Source organism: Pteropus medius, unplaced genomic scaffold (genome assembly GCF_902729225.1).
Source record: "Pteropus medius unplaced genomic scaffold, Ma_sr-lr_union100, whole genome shotgun sequence".
Classification (NCBI taxonomy): Eukaryota; Metazoa; Chordata; class Mammalia; order Chiroptera; family Pteropodidae; genus Pteropus; species Pteropus medius.
Genome location: NW_024351073.1, coordinates 5,997,087 through 6,015,059, shown reverse-complemented (window position 1 = coordinate 6,015,059; position 17,973 = coordinate 5,997,087). Strand labels below are relative to the sequence as shown.

Below are 17,973 nucleotides of genomic sequence, written 5' to 3'. Positions count from 1 at the left end.
AACTTCTTTGAATGTCATCTGCACAATGAAGGGGCGTGAATGAGATGACGTCTGACGTCCCTCCCAGCTCTGTTAGTCTGTTATTTTGCCATTTTCTAAGCTAAACATTTTCTCTTCTTTCAACCTTTCCATATAAAACATGGTTGTAAGACCCTGATCATCCTGGTCTGGTCATTTCCACTGAATTTACACTAGGTTTTTTGGCTTGACAAGCAAACCTTCATCTTTGTCACGTGGAAGTGGCCTGACTGCTCCTTTTCTCTTGGACACTGAAGTAGCATGGGGTCCTGGGAGCTGAAACCCTGGGCTGGCCGGCAGGAATGATTTGCTCAGACGCTAGATACAGGCCACAAACTCAGTCCCATTTTTCAAACCGCAGCTCCCAGGCAGAGGAACCAGACGTGAGTCTTGTAGTCCTTGATCAAATTCCATTTGGCTCCACACACTTACTTGAGACAGCAGGTTAAAACTACAAATTTATAACCAGCTCACAGAAAATATTTATCACATGTAATTGAGGCTAATATAATTATTTTAATGCCTTTGGAGCATTGCTACCTATAGCTACTTTCTGACTTAGAATGTTGCATGGCTTCTCACAGCAGAACTCAAGCAGGAAAATCAACCAGTTACTACCTCATCTCTTGTGTAAAAACAAACAAAAAAGACAAAGAAAACTAGGTGGGGAAAAAAACCTAAAGAGTTTGTTTTTCATCTTCCACTTAAGAGAGAAAATCCAAAATTATAAACGTTTGTCACAGGCAGAGTCTGTGGAGAGGTACATAAAATTTACAATAAAAGCTTTCAGGGAATATAAGTACTACTTCTGAACAGTTTGTAGACAGAAGCTTAAAATGAAGTAGATTTAGTCACGAGCAAATGTAATACATATTTGTAATATATATTCGCAAAAGAATATCCAGAAGAAAGCCAGTGAATAAAATTACAGTAATTTGGAGTTAAAAAAGAACCATGATAAAATATCTGCCAGATTCTTTAGCACATGACAAAAAAGCCCACAATAGAGAGAGGTGTAAAATGAAAAGTAAAAGTTTCCATTTTCCTCCACTGCCAGTCCTCTGTATCAAAGATGGTTATAATTAATAGTTTATTGGGTTCTCTTACAAAATTCTTCTTTGCATGTATAAGCACGCATACACATATTTTTATACAAGTGGGATCATACTATATGAACTATCCCACCTATTGCTTTTTAAGATTAATATATCCTGTCATATTTTTTGAGCATTTCAACAACTGCAAAAATGACACAAACCCATTTATTTAACCAATTCCCTGTTAATGGACATTTAGGTGGAAGAGAATGGCTACCAACCTCTTTATCTAAAAAACGAGGAAACTAAGTTCCTAAGAGAAAAAAAATCCATGCCATATCACACAGCTAGGTGGAATATATATATATATACAAAATCAGGTTTTACTAAACCCTAATTTAGTGTTTTAATGGAAAAAATGTGGTTGGTAGAACGGAGATGAAAAACAAATCCTCTTGTACGTCTCACTCTCATGGGCCTTTTTATAGAAATGAGAATTATTTTAAAAAGTTGCAGAAGTGTTATTGAAACATTTATTCCATTTTGAGAAAAGGTTTTCAGGGTCAGCAAGACTATCTCCAAAGTATTCAGAATATATTTATCCAGCAAAATCACTTTTCTTCCATCGTCCCCATTTTAAATTCTTTGAAAGACACAATCTGCTAAAAAAATTAATCTTGCCTTCCATTCTCAGTCCCCCGCCATTTCAATTATTATTGTTTGTTTCTTTGTTTGTTTGTTACCAGATCCTTCTTTCTGCTTAAACATCTTCCTCACGGTCTGGCAGGCAGAGCCATCCCCGAGGCACACGCCACAGCGATCCTCCGTGGCGCTGGAATCGATCTCATAGTCACAGCCGACCATCTGCAGGAAGAGAGACTGAGGATGAATGACACAGGCAGATGTCACCCTAGCCTTGGGTCTCTGACTTCTCCTTTCCGCCTTTGTTCTTGATGAGAATGGGGTTGGGGATAGACACAAGGACAAACATTGCCTTTCCCTGGTGGCAGCAGAGGAATAATGACAGCATCCACTGATGGTAAAGGAAATACTTGCTTAGAGGAGAAAGAAGTCCACACTGAGTGGGTCTCTAATCTCCCAAGTCAGAGAGAGAATTGAACACACTTCTCAAGATTTAACTATGAAAATGTCTTGGAATTGAAACTGGAGCAGCAAGTCCCTTTCAGATGTGCAAACCTCATGCCCCTCCTCTCTCTGGAGGCTTCCCAGGGGTGATGCAGTTACTCCACCTATACTCTGGTTGTTTGGCCCCTTCACAATCCTCACTGGATTATTCTCCCTGGTTCCTGTCTGAGGACAGCAGGTGAACCAGCAGCCATCGGAGAAAGGCTAGCTTAATGCTCAGACCGCTCCAGTCCATGAGGGATGAAGTCTCTGACCTGCAGACGCATCATCAGACACTTCAGAGCCTCCTATGACCCTAGCCCTAACTACCCTTCCCACTTAGCCATATCCCACCCATCCTGACCTCTGTTCCTCCAGCTGCAGAGGAAGAACCGGCCATTTCTCCTCTGAGCCAAGACTAATCTTGCCCTGTGTGCTGGACCGAACCCCTTCTCAGTGTTCTGTCCATTGGATCTCTCCTGAATCATCATCTCTCCTTCCCCACGTATTTCTTCTTATTTCTTCTCTTCAGTCATCAACATGGCCAAGTCTCTCCCATCCTAAAATTCCCATTCTGGAAAAAGAGAGCATCAGTGTTTGGTAGCATCTGATACCAAAGTAGCGTGACTCTCAGACTTAAAGTTATAAAACACGGGAGTTTCAGCTGAACTCCTCCGTCGCTTGCTTTCTTATGTGGCCTATGCTCCTAACCACGTGTCAGCAGTAAGAGGGAAAAGTAGACCGTATTTTATTGGTCAGTTGGTTCTTTTCTGTTTGGGAAGCAAAATTGTGCCCAAGTAGTTTTTTTCTCTCTCAAAGATAATTCTCTTTCTGATTTTAAAGCCACCTCTAATAGACTGAAAGGAAGAACAGTTCAGGTCGTTAAAGACACCCTCACTCCATTGGCTAAACAGAGCATCCACGCCCACTGACAGAAATAGCTCTATTCCTTAACCACCTCTACTTTCCTGTAGGTCTGAAGTCTGTGCTACTGGAGCCAACTGTAAAAAAATAAAAAAAGTACTGAGAGATTTAAAAACGTAATCTGTTAATCACAATGGAAAGAAAAGAATCATGTAGATGTGAAGCCTTCAGTGGTCATGAGCAAAATGCCAACCTTTACAAGTGCTGTGCTTCCATCAAGGTGGACCATCCTCTAAGAAGCTGACCTTCACTAATCATATTCCCAGTGATCTTCTTTCCTTCACTGATTTGGAAGAAGCCAGGGAAACTTCCTCTGGCTTTTATTAATTTTAAAGTGTTTAAAAAATCTCTACCAAAACGGATAGATTTTTTAAAAAAATGTGAATAATAAAGGAAAGAAAGCCAGAAAAACAAATACCTTGAGCCTGTTTTTCTTCCCCAGCAATTACTGTGTGCATACCTGGGTGGGCGGGGGTGGGGTGGAGGGGAGAGGTTAGAGCAGGGGACAAACATGTCCCTAGCACATTAAATGGGTTCTTGTGGTGTCTTCTCCATTTGCTTCTTCTGTCAATGCACAGATTACAGTCAACACTGAACTAAGTATACAACATAAGGCATAAGCCAGTTCTCCTCGTTGCACATAAAACACAGGGTAAAATAAATAGATGTCACTCTCCTCGTTCGCGCCACATGTGCTCTGGCAACAGGATCACAACAGTATTGTCTTTCTGCCTTCAACAGAATCCGAAGTGACTCTGCTGCTGCCATCAAATGTGGTCAATGACTCCAGCATGGCTCTCCTCCAATGTGACTCTTAGGGTGCACAGAGGCCACCCAACGGGCAGCGATTTTTTTTAAAAAAGAAAGTCACTTAAATTTCCCATCATATTATCACTCCTTTCTTTAAAAAACAGCTTGTTGAAGTATAGCTGTTATATAAAATACTGCATGTATTTAATGTATACAATGAGTTGGGACTTAGACAAACACTGTGAAACCATCACCGCAATCAAGGCAACAGACATATCACTTCCAAAAGCTCCTTGTGTCCCTCTTTAACATGAAACCCATCGTCTTAACAAGTTTCTAGTGCATACCATGGCACCGTTAACCACGGGCACTGCGTCCTACAGCAGGTCTCCAGGACTTTGTCACCTGTCATAACCGAACAGCGACTCTCCACCGTCCCCTCTCCCCAGCCCTTGGCAACCACCAGTCTATTCTCCAGTTCTCTGAGGTTGACTGGTTTAGATTTTCTTACAAGTGGAATCATGTAGCATTTGTTCTTCTGTGACTGTGCTTATTTCACATTGCATACTGTCCATGTTGTCACAAATGGCAGGATTTCCTTCTTTTCTAAAACTGAATAATCTTCCATGGGATATATATACACTACATTTTCTTTATCTATTCATCTGTTGATGGGCATTGGGTTGTTCTCATATCTTGGCTAGTGTGAATAATGCTACAGTGAACATGGAAGTACAGATATCTCTTCAAGAATCTGATTCAATTCTTTTGGTACATACCCAGAAGTAGAATTTCTGAGTCATATGGTAGTTCTACTTTTAATTTTTTGAGGAACCGCCATACTGTTTATCATAGAGGCTGCATCATTGTACATTCCCACCGACAATGTTACAAGGGTTCCAATTTCTCCACATCCTTGCCTATACTTATGGTTATTTTTTTAAAAATAATATCCATCCTAACAGGTGTCATCATTGTGAGTTTGATTTGTATTTCTCTGATGTTTAATGATGTTGAGCACCTTTTCATGTACCCATTGGCCATTTGTATGTCTTCTTTGGAAAAATGTGTATTCACATCCTTTGCTCATTTTTTAAATCAGGTTACTTGTTTTTCTGCTATTGAGTTGTAAGAGTTTCTTATACATTTGGATATTAATCAATTATTGTATATGTGGTTTGCAAATATTTTCTCCCATTCCGTAGGCTTTTTATTCTGATGATTACTTCCTTCCCTGTGCAGCAGAATATCATCAATTCTTGATTCTGTCGTTTGCACTGAAGAGTGTCTTCAGAATTGGAGAAATTAGGTGTCAGTCTTTCATCAGGCCCTTAGCCCTACGTGAGTGAATAATAAGCATTCTTACCAATTCTCATTTTTCCCTCATGAGTTAACATGGTTTTACTTGTAAATTCTCAAGTGACTGGGAACTGAAATACCAGTTGGTGTCACGACCTAATCCACCTGGAATGTCATCGTTTCTGCCTATGGTCCCTTGACAAAGGTGGGGACTAGAAGAACACCTGGTTCTAAGATCGGATTCATCCAGCCAACGAAACTTTAGTGCGCAGATACTTAAGGCACAGTCATGCTTAACTGGAAAGAAAAGGTGAATGCTTCTGCCATTTAACTAATGGGATGGTAGCAATAATGTTTCTACACCATAACTTTGGGGGCCAAGAGATAGGATCTGGCATTCTGGAGAAAGATTTCACCCACTGAGAAACTGATTTGGGAATGTTCGGCATATCACTGAAATGACCAAAATGGCACTGAGAGAGAATAAAGAAGGTACAGGACAGTTTCTGAGAGGAATGAGAGACGGAGCTAACTTAGAACAGGTAGGTACAATACATGGGACTGAAGATATTGATTTCGTAAGGGCACAAATTCACAAAGCTGACTTTTTTATTTTAAGAAGTACAGAGTAGAGGCTGATAGATCAGAAAAGGTTGTGGTTGCTTGATCAACACCAGGGTCCTGGGGTGAGAGATTGATGGAAAGCTAAGAGGAATAGTCTAGGAGACAGCTAATGTGATAGATGAGGGCATCTAGGCTGTTTGGGAAGGCAATTAAATCAAAGCTATGTTGACTGGGGAAAAGGGAAGAGTGAGCGAAATGAAAGGCAAAGAACTGGTTACCAGGAGAAAGGGGTGAAAGAGCTGGAAGGTTAGCAGACTTTCTAAGACAGCAGGTAAGATTGCAGAGCTGGGAAAGCTGGAGGAAGGGTGGGAATATCGGCTCATATATTTAAAAGCTTTTTCCATGTCACAAATGTGATTAAAAATGAGACATATCCTGAAAAGAGACAGTTTAAATTTATATCTTTGATGAACAGGCTTAGGAGTTCAGTTCAGTTAAAAAAAAATGGGGGAAGGCATAGGTAGTTACCTCCTAGAACAAATCCAATTCTGATCAAGGCTTAATAATTCTCTTGACAATAGAATCTGTAAATCTAACACGCCAAAATGTTGGCAAATACCATCATTTCAAAATAAACAGCTGAATATATGAACATAAGCAAATATGTTAAATATTTATATAAATATAAGCAAACACTTTCATATCCACAGAGAAGATGAATTAGATAAACACTGCATACATTTTTTTCTGATAGTTGAACATGTATTGATATATTCAATACATGTTCAAATCCTTCGGAAAAAAAGCTGTAGTAAATGAATAAGACTAACAGCTGAAAATATCTACAATCTGGTCTTTGGAAGATAAATCGAATTTAGGCTAATAAGATAAATTTAATTTGACATAATTTTTCAGCCTAAAAACAGCTCAGTGTGATACAGGCAGAAAGTGGGTAATTATAGCTTCTAAAAGGTCTTAACTGATTTCCAGCAAGAGGAAGGCAAGCTGAGAGAATCTGGCTTATTCCATTCAAATGATTTACTTGGTTTTAAGAGAGGCACTCAAGACCCCTTATGCTCTGTTCAAAATGCCTGTGTTTTCCGTCACAAGCTAAAGATGCTGTCTCTCTGCATGCAACGGTGTTTAGGTCTAAAAGAAAATTTTAGCATCACATTCATTTCTCGGTGACATAACTTCTCAGCCCTAACTGCATATGGGAATCAGCTGGGGAATTTTTAAAATATCAATCACCAGGTCCCAAATTCCAGAGATTCTGAATTTTGAGATCGAGCCAGACATCAGTAGTTTTAAAAGCTCTCCAGGTAATTCTAATAGGCAGTCAGGCCTGAAAACCACTACTTTAGACAGTGGTTGGGCTGTTTTGGCCACTTTGGGAACACATCTAACCTAAAATACAATAATTATTTTTTGGCTCTTTGTATTTACAATGGTAAATAGTGAGTCTAAAGAGAATTTTTCTGGCGCTTTTTCAAATCTCCAGTCTGATTATGGCTTGCTGTTCGCTCACTCATTCCTGTGAATCAGTATGCTGCCTCCTGTGCTCTGGTTACTACGGGAATAAATCAAAAGGCAGCTTCAAGTTGATAAGTGCATCCTCGCAGGGCACTGAACACTTATGGGCAGGAGCTATTTACAGTGGAAATTTGGTCCAGTAGGAAAAAAATTATGATAAATATTTGCAAAAACAAAGAAAATATATTAAGAGTTTATTGTGTGTCAGGTCTTAACACATATGACCTTATTTCATCTTTCTGAAAACCCCAGCTAGGTATATATTATTAATATCCTAATTTTATGAAAGAAAATAGCATTGGAAAAATGTATAGGGTTATACAGCTAATAAAAAATGGTAATGAGTTCATATTTTAGAATCTGAGCACTAAACTATTTTGCTTTACTAACAGTTAATTAGGTATTTCTGTAGTATAGTTTTATTTCATTGATTAAAAACATCTTTAAACTGAGATTTATGCCTGCGTGTTGGGTCATAAAACTTGTTCTTTGGTTCCTTACAAAACAAATTGTGAGCAATGGGAAGGAATTCTTCAATGGCTGTACATATAAAAGCATTAACAAATCAGGTCTAAGTAATTAATAGAAAGGTGGAGTTGGTTAAGAGAGCCAAAAGTGTGAAAAAGTTAAATGGAAATCAGAAGACCTGGTTTATAAGTACTTGCCATGCATCTCTTTTTTTTTAAGAAGATCATATTGGTAATCAATAAAGAATTAAATGTAAAAATGCTTTGTGAAGAACACTATACAAACTATTATTAATTTCAGTTTTTCCTCAAATTTACCTACTCTGTTGGCAGGTAACCAATGAATAATTTAATGCCACTGAAATAACCTGGGTTCCCTTTTCCCAGTATTTCCTTCTTTAATTTGGTTCTTCTTCAATTTGATCTTGCTTTATGCAAATAATATCACAGAGCACAACAAATCAAGAAATAAAGACAATAGCAGGAGGAAAACCATTCAAGTCCAAACTCTGACATACACTGAGAAGTCTTGTCGCACAGACCATGTATAAAACGGACCACACGCAAATGACACGAGAAAGCAAAAGGCTAGAACATCTGACTTCCTGAATCAGAAAAGCATGATTTAAAAAGTTATAGATTAAGGAAACATACCCAATACCTTACACATGCCATTAATACAGACATTTCTGCTGTTGCCACCTTCGAAGCAAGGGGTACCATCAATGACAGCATCCAGCATTTTTTCGGAAAACTGGCCATCTATGGGTCGGCAGTAGAGCTCGCAAGGATGTGCTAGAATGAAAAAGAGACAAATCCTTACAAGTTAGGTTTTCACCTCAGCATCCTTCTCCCGAAATTCTTTTGTATGTCTGACCCCAGGTGTCATTAATCTGCAGATTCCCATCTTTTACCTTTCTGTGGCACATGCTAAAAGTGTAGGCTTTTTTCCTTTTACGGTTTTACAACAACTTAATTTGGGAAGATTGCTTTAAAATGCTATGGATTTTGTTATAAATGATGAGATCTTTATATTACCTAAAGCATTATACAGATTTAATGCAATACCCATCAAAATCTCATCGGCATGTTTTAAAGAAATAGAACAAAATATCATCAGATATGTGTGGAAGCACGAAAGACCCCGAATTGCCAGAGCCATCCTGAGAAAAAAGAATGAGGCTGGAGGCATCACTCTGCCCAGCTTCAAATTATACTACAAAGCGACAGTAATCAAAACGGCTTGGTATTGGCAGCAAAACAGACACACGGACCAGTGGAACAGAATTGAGATTTCAGAAGTAAACCCATATTTATACGGGCAAATAATTTTCGACAAAAAAAGCCAAAACTGTACAGTGGAGAAAGGAAAGCCTCTTCAATAAATGGTGCTCGGAAAATTGGAAGGCCACCTGTAAAAGAATGAAATTAGACTACTGTCTATCACCACATATCAAAATTAACTCAAAATGGATTAAGGACCTGAATATGAGACCTGGAACAATAAAATGCATAGAGGAAAACATAGAAACAAAACTCAAGGACCTTGGACTTAAAGAAGATTTTATGGATTTGACCTCAAAGGCAAAGGAAGTAAAAGCAAAAATAAATGAATGAGACTACATCAAACTAAAAAGCTTCCAAAGAGAAACAGGAACCCTCATACACTGTTGGTGGGACTGCAAAGTGGTACAGCCACTATGGAAAACAATATGGAGGTTCCTCAAAAAGCTGAGAATTGATCTACCATATGATCCAGCAATCCCACTACTTGGTATTTACCCCAAAGACTTGAAAATCCATATCCAAAAAGATATTTGCACACTGATGTTCATAGCAGCATTATTCACAGTGGCCAGGACATGGAAGCAACTGAAGTGTCCTATGATAGATAATTGGATAAAGAAGCTGTGGCACATATATACAAAGGAATATTACTCAGCCATAAGAAGAGATGAAATACTGCCATTTGCGACAACATGGATGGACCTGGACCTCGAGATAATCATGCTAAGTGAAATAAGCCAGACTGAAAAAGTTGAAAATCACATGATATCACTTATATGTGGGATATAAACCTAAAAGCAACAAATGAAAAGGACAAACAGAGACTCAGGGACATGGACAATGGACTAGTGGTTTCCAGAGGGTAGGGGGTGGGGAGGAGGGAGGAGGTAGATGGGGTAAAGGGGATCAAATATATGGTAGCTGAAGGAAACTGGACTTTGGGTGATAATCACACAATAGAATATATAGATGTCAAGTTATAATGTACACCTGAAAATTATATAATTGTAGTAACCAATGTTACCCCAATAAACTTAATAAAAAAATATTAAAATAAAAAAATGATGAGATCTTTTAATCTGACATCAAACCGTGCTTGTAAAAATAAGGCACGGCACATCTGGCTTTGGCCTGGAAGTTAAGTAATATCAACCAGTGACATGGGATTTTGGGCAAGCATGACACTCGCCCATTATTTGCAGCAAAGTAAGTAGACCTCCAGGGGAGAGGGGGTCCTCTTCCACAGGACCAGCTCGCCAATAACACTATTACCACTATTGTAACCCCATCCCCAACAAATGGACTCCCTTAATTCTCAAGCCCAAGTCCTTGGACACAGATTTACAACTACAAAGAAACAAAAAATCTGCTTTTTTGGCCACAGCTGAAGTCAACTTGCTTAACACAGTGGTCCATCCCGTCATACTGGGCCCTGCATTAAACTCATTTTAAAGTTCAATTTTCTATTCCCTATGGGTGCTGGGTGACCTCTAGCACAGAACTATTCTAAAGATTTACTTAATAACATGCATAAGTACCTGTATAGGTACTTGGGAGTAATCGGAAAGATAGATAACTTTTAAAACATAAGTTGCCTTAAAGCTTTCAATAGGTAATATAGGTATATGATAAGAAGAATTCAAATATTAATTTTCTTTTGAATGTTATGTCTTGTTTTCTTTAGGTGAAAAACTTGAGACTGTCCTCTTTAGAAAGGTCCTTTGGGGATCTCTTCTGGATATTCTTATTAGGGGAAGGGCAGTGAGTTTCTTGGTGATGTGACCAGCTGAGGGCTCAGTGAGACCAGCTATGAAGCCATTCGCTGTGGACCTGCCTTAGTGTGGATGCGCACCAAATGCAAAGCCAGAACATACAGCTCTGGGTGTGGCTGCTTGAGGATGCAGTGATCTATGTAGTAAGTAAATAAAAGTGTAAAAAACTTATACAAATAAACTTAAAGCAGAAGCTTTAAACACTGAAATTATGGATGAACTTGAGACAGAGGTCAAAAGCATGTGCTCAAAGCTTAAAGAAGAACGGTAAATAAAAAAAAAAAAGCAAATAAAGAATACCAACTGATTTTTATAAGGTGCCATGGATAAGTTGTCTGAGAAAATGAACAATCAAAATGAGTTGGAGAGATCACTGGACAAAGTGCCAATGGAAAAGGGCCAGAAGCCTCTGGGGACAAGATGTATATCTTCATTCCTGGCAGCGTGATAAGCTCTGTCTCTGCCTGAACTGTAACAAAAGTACTTAGAGGGAGCCACCTGGGAGCAATTTTGCTCCTAGAGATGAGAACATCCTTCCATGTGTGCTGAGCCCAGGGAATCATTTCATGAAACTCGGGGCGATATATCAAGAAGGATGGAGGCAGAGGAAACACTTTTAAATAAGGCTTTGATTTGAGCTTTAGAATTTGGATTTGGGGCTTTGTATTTGGACGCATAAAGCAAAAAAGAGAAAGCAGCCCTGACTAATTCTGGAGCTTTCCTAAAGAAATAATATGTTCCAACCTCCTGGGAAGGGCTGAAACTAGAGGTGCCTAGGGTGCAAATTTTGAGGGACTCACTCTCAGGGTTGTATAAATGAGTCCTCATAGCAAATAACCCCTCCTCCAATGGCCAGCATTGCACTGAATTCCAGAATGGTGAAGTTCCTATATTTGCCTTAGTTTCATTCTCTCTGGGCTTATGCTGTTCAACTCATTCCCTGAAGGATAAAACTACCCTGAGACATTTGCTATTCTTGTTTATACAGTGAGTTTAAAGGAATTTTGATTGTTAAAACAATATATTATTCGAAATTATGTCCCAGATCTTGTTATGCTCTGCAGTGGTTATCTTATCTCATTTTAACAATCACAACCACCCTATAATGTTAGTTCTTTTATTATCCGTACGATTTCATAGATGAGAAAAACCTAGACATAGAGAGATTAAGTTTCCCAAGATCTCACCATATGACTAGCAGAGCTAAACCTGGTGGTTTAGCTTAGAGCCCTTTCTACTAGCTACGAGGTTAGTAGGTGAGAGCCATAACCTACAAGCACACAAACGAAAAGAAATGTCTTTGATGAGCTCTTTAAAGTAATCCCTCTTCACGTTATTAGGTGATGCATTTACTCATGGATCATAACTTGGTAGAACACCGACTGGACTTCATTTTAATATTGTCTCATGGGGCTTAAATATGGTGCGAATCACCAGCCTCTGGAACCATTTACCTCTACAGAGAGCAGATGTAAAAGTTTTAGTCTAATATTACCTTGAGGAAGTTACTTAACCTTTTTATGACTCAGTTTCTTCATTTGAAAAATGAGGAAAACACACCTGCCTAGCAGAGCAGTTGCAAGGATTAAAACAGAGACTGTATATCAATCACTCGGCACAGTGCTTGGTATACGGTAAGTGCTCGACAAGTGACAATCCTTATGTTGCTGTTTTCACCTTCTGACCATGAACTTGATGAATTATAAAGGTCTTTGCAGCTGCCCCAGCATGCTATGCTTCTATCATTCCAATCTTCTCTCATAGCCCTAAAGACATGTATTGTATTCTCTCTTCACCCCAAAAATCTTTTCTGAAATATTCTTTTCTCCTTCAGATTATTCCATTATGCTAGTTCTGATCAATTTTGCACATAATTCATACTTTGTTTTACTATTTTCTAAACAACTGCTGTCTTGCCAGTGTAGTATAAAGAATTCTAGATCCCGCTAGGGCAGTAGGTGATTCCATGACTTTCCTAAACTATGACTGTGGACCTGGTCCAAAGATGTTCTGCTCCTACAATGACTAATGAGGTTTCATCAGTTCCAAGACTATGAATTTTACAAGCTCCTCAACTGAACTGCAGTGTCCTCAAGGGAACCTAAAGTCATCTGTGCCTTGATCAGCTACTACTGGCCAGAGAGTATAAAGGAAGAATCATAACACTGGTGAGGACTCAAAAACACAGCAGAGGTGGAAATAAACGCCTTGGTGGTTCTCCTTCACACAAGCTGTGGAGTTAGATCCACAGAGATTTAAATCCCGGCCCTGACTCTGACATCTTGGCGAAGGCCTCTCTGTCTCTGGTCCGCAAAGAGGGGGCTGTCAGAGGGCAACATGTTAAAATCTCCAATAAGGTGTCTGATATAGAGCGGTTGTTTAAATGTGGTAATTATTACCGTTAACCTTTCCTAATGGATTCTAAAGAACATTACACGTAGAAAAACTCACGTTTGCTAATTAACAGACATGACAGTGATAAATACTGTTAGAGAGAAACTTTGGGACAACTGACAAAGAGATAATTTCAACCTCGGAGATCAACTCAGCCAGTCATCACAATGGACACTGGCCTTAGTGACAGAAGACAAAGATGTTCATTCAAGCAATTTCACGTTTATCCAGAAAGAAATGGACAAATTAATTAAGTTGCATTTACATAATGGAAGGCTATATAGTCACTAAAAGGAATGAAGTAAGCCATGATGCCACAATCTTCTGCTCAGTGAGTCCAGAGAGTTGCAGAATCAGTAAAGAATGATTCCATTTGCATGCAAACAAAAACATGCTTGCAACAATAGTTGCTTCTGAGGAATAAGTTAAGCATGATAAGCTACTTTATTTCATTCCATTGGAAAACTGGAAAGGTTTCCTTTTCCCTATAATAATCATAACATGTCTCCATGAAGAGGCCCTAATTTCAAGATTTCTATCTTGCTCCTGCAGTACTGAACTAGTACATCCTTCAAGGTAAGGCAGGCTAACTGAAGCATACTATATTTAAGAAACAGGAATTTCTGTTGAGTATAAAAACAGTGTGGAGTCTTAGGAATGTCTAGCAAAACAAACCTTCATGGCAACAACAATAACGCACACAAACCCACACCTCTATGATTCTCCCAGAGTTTGCACACCAATGACCTATATGTGTACCTAAGGCCGGAAAGAAGCCTGTACTTGAAAGTAGCCACTGTGAATTCAGGGCTATCCAACAGCTTACAAGGCTGAACCTAAATCCTGCTTCTTTGTCTTCACCTCTGGCCTTTGTTTTCATGGTGCTTTGGGATGTCATTAGGTTGGCTTATGATGCAGGGCTCTGCAGAAGGAGGAAGGGGTAGCAATGGATGGTCTTAGTTCTCAATGGTCATCATGAGTATCAGAGAGTCACTGTTCCAGATAGCAACCTCATAAATTACATAATCTCCATCAGAATTGAGTATTTTCACTGTCTCAGATGTATTCATCTGCCCTGACACATCCTTTTGTCTGGGTCATGTGACTTTTTTTTCCCCTCTAGCTTTCAAGAGCTTTTAAATCCATTTATAACTCAGCTAAGTGAAAACTCTAAAATTAATTTACTGGGAAACTCTCACCCTCACACAGGCTGATTAATCCTCTCAAAGGAAGTTTAGGTAATGGAATTAACTTATTGAATCAAAGGTTGCATTTTCAATTTGCAGAAACAGGACAGCTCAACATTTTTGGATAATGATCTTAAGAAATGATCATTAGAAGTGAAAGACAAAACTTGCTAGTAAGGATAAAAATAATTCTTAGGTCAAGGAAAAGTTCTGATGCATTTCATAGTTTCTGAGTAAATTGCAATTTCGGTTTCACCATTAAAAAAAAAATCCAGTTTCTAAAATCCATTTACAGGAGGGCTCCATGGGTATGAGTCCTGTGCAGTCGCCCAGCACCTCACACTTGTCTGAATGCTGTGTTGTTGCTGTCTTGAAATCCTTAGTAATTTTATATTTGAACTTGTGTTTTGTAAGTGAAATCCGATGGCACAGTGAAGCATGTACATGAACAGGAGAGATTTGTGATATGCGTGGCTGCCGTTCCTTGCCAGACTTTAAGAAATACTAAACCTTAAACGAAGGCATAACTTAAAATGTTTTATAATTATAACAAGAAATATTCAACTCAAAAAAGCAGCTCAGTTTAATGATTAGGCTCAGATCAGCTGGAGGGAAAAACAAAGCAAAACAAAACAGAAGCTAATGCAAAGTCCTGATCAAAAATCCCAACTGAAAATCGACAAAGTAATTACCAAGATTGTAACTCTGAATGGTCTAAGATGGTATTCTTTTACTTTCTGATATGGATGTATTATTGGAATTCCCAAATATATCAAAATATATATTAGTTAAACCTAAGAAGGCATTAAAATTAATAAATTCTACAGTAACCACGGAATGGTATAAAAACAAGAATAGAATTAATTTTTAAAAATGAATTAAACCCACATCATTGATGTATTAGACTAGGCTATATCTAGTAATGTTTACTATTTACTGTATATTTTTAATTTCTTTCTTTTGGTTAAGATGTTTAAGAATTGGGATGCTAAATTTGGAATTGCAACTTAAATTGTTAAAGAAATGAAATAATTTTGTCATAATACTTAACTGTTTAGAAAAAATTGGCTCTCAAAGGTAAGATAGATAGGTTGAATAAAGTGAGTACTCATCATCATAGGACAAAGAGTTGTTGTGGCTCTTCACCTACCCCCAGAGCTCCTTGGCCATGAAATGACGTTTTTAAAAATATGAACATCTTCTTAGGTAAATTCAAGGAAATGAGAGTAACCCAGTCTCTTTTGCTTTAGTAGTTTTAATATTTAGGCTGCAGAGTTAGACCTGGGTTAACTTGGCTCTATGGCCTGAGTTTGGCCACGTTACTTAAATTCTCTAAATCAATTAGCTTATCCATAAGAATTGGGTCAAAATTAAAAATTTTTTTTCATAGAATTTTCTTGTGGATATAAAATTAGGGAAATGTATTGTTAAGTGCTGAGTGAAGGGCTAAGCACAGAGCAAGTACGATAGAAGTTTAATATAAGCTGTTTTCATTATCAGTTAGGAATGAACAAAAAATTTTGAAATCAAGTTTATGGATAGCAGTTAAAGATTCGTATGGGCTGCAGAATCTAATTTTTTAATTTTTTTTGTGGGGTTTTTGGTTGCAAGTATTGAAAAAATCTTCACTAATAGTTGTAAATGACAACAGTTTAGGACAACCCAAACTGCAATCTCAGGATAGTTCTCAATTAAATTGTGTTGAGGGGAAATTTTTATTCTATGGTCTACAGAAAATCAAGTTAATTTGACTGTGTAAATTAATGCACTGGTGGTATGTTAAAATCTGAAATATAATATTTTTGAGTATGAACACTGTTCTCTATTGCACTTCTATGAAATTTTTTTTTGAAAAATGAAATTAGAATTAAGCAATTTTGTAAGCCCTGAGATTCCATGGAACAGAGTTTGCAAACTTAAAGATTTGATGGAGTTTCTATGCTTATTCTAAATGTCTGAATCTATGATTCTTCTATTACTGGCTGCTTGGCAAATCTGCCAAAGGTCATATACCAGGACACTGAACACTCTTTATAGGGTGGGTAGGAAACTCTACTGTACATATATTTTATCCTTCGGTGACTTCTAAGGGAAATGCTGGGAGGGTATAAAGTGCTTGATGCCTGGCACAGAATAAGTGCTCCGTACATAGTTGTTGACCAAACAACCTTTTGTCACTACCAGGGATGCCTGTCAACTAGACAAATAGCAATTCTTTAGGACAGAGTTTGATGTGTGAAAGAAATAAGTGTTTTGGTCAAGATAGTAGCTACCTGGATTAGCAGGTAAGTCACTATGCTCAAGTAATAGTACAGGAGCCTGTAAGAAAGCCAGTGGGATGGAGGATGAAGGCCTGCAGCCCAGGTAGGCAGTGAACTTAATTCCATAATATGGTTTATTCAGCCTCATATTAGTTCTAGATGCAAACCAATCACTCCAAAATCAGTGATATTTATGTCTAATTTTATAACTCTTATTTCTTTAGTACCTATTGCTATGCTAGACAAAAAAGTACACACTTGATAAATGCTCATAAAAAAATGAGTTAGTTACCCAAGCCATCAAAGTTTAGCAAACAAGTCCACCCCTGTCATATTACTGTGCAGTTATGCTGCCTTAGTTCTGAAAGGGTGGTCCTTTCGGGTCCAAAGGACCATAGACCCAAATAGTTTCAACAAAATAGAGAATGTCCAGAAAACATGAAAGATAGTACCTTTTATCATTAGTGGGTTTTTTTTATTATTATTATTGTTTTTGTTTTGTTTTGTTTGATTCCACGTGAGACTACACACGCATTTTCTTATATTCGAAGGCCTGATTCAGGAAGCTAAATCGCACCAATAACCAAATGACTCGCTCTTTTAGAACATGAATGATGCTAAACAATGCGGGGCAAGAAACAGACATTGCTCATGACAGCCAGTAGCTATCAGGGTATTTTGGAGACCCAAAATAGTGGGCAAAGCACTATAGGGTCTTTCTTTCAAAAGCAATTGACTATATCATTTTTATACCAGTTCAAATATGTAATTTTCATTCATTGGCTGACATCTAAGATTCCTCCTGTGTCCTATCACACTGGAATTTCAGGAACTTAAAATCGTTAAAAATTTTGTTATTTTTTACTTCCTTGCCTCAAATCTCTGTAGTTCAGGAAATTCCTTTCTATTTTAGTCCTCACTGGAAGAACAACAGCCAGAGATACTTTGATGTTAATCTATAGCTAATGGTTAACGATTCTGCTTCATTTTCAGAAGAGAGGGTGTAAGTGTCCCTGATTCAAGGGCAGCCTTGCCAAGGCTGCTGTTCCATCCTCCAACTCAGTTATGTCCCCAGTCCCTAATGTGCACCCTTAGATGCTTGCTTTTTACTTTTTATCCTTCTTAAACTGTCTTACACATACAAAATGTTGATTTCTGGCCCAGAGCTGGCTCTCATTATCTTTTGATGAAAGTCTTCCTACCATCCTTCCTTGTGCTGTTCCCCCACATGGAATGGCTGACTCTACTTTGAATGCCTTTCCTTTTCCGTCTTTCAGAAGAAAGAATCAAATCTTTCTTAAGAGCTAACTGCTTCCTTGGAAGCTGTCTTTGAAATTATTACAAACCCACAATGA

General features: G+C 38.2%; 1 protein-coding gene across 1 annotated transcript in view; it reads right to left on the bottom strand.

Moving 5' to 3' along the window:
* Positions 1 to 17,973, bottom strand: part of ADAMTS12 (ADAM metallopeptidase with thrombospondin type 1 motif 12) — a 260,943-nt gene that overhangs the window by 78,383 nt on the left and 164,587 nt on the right. Inside the window, exons 12-14 of the mRNA XM_039842527.1 lie at positions 10,879 to 10,912; positions 8,379 to 8,535; positions 1,799 to 1,919 (exon numbers count right to left, since the gene is read on the bottom strand). Of these exons, the coding sequence (XP_039698461.1) occupies positions 1,799 to 1,919; positions 8,379 to 8,535; positions 10,879 to 10,912 (312 nt within the window). The remainder of the gene's footprint in view (positions 1 to 1,798; positions 1,920 to 8,378; positions 8,536 to 10,878; positions 10,913 to 17,973) is intronic.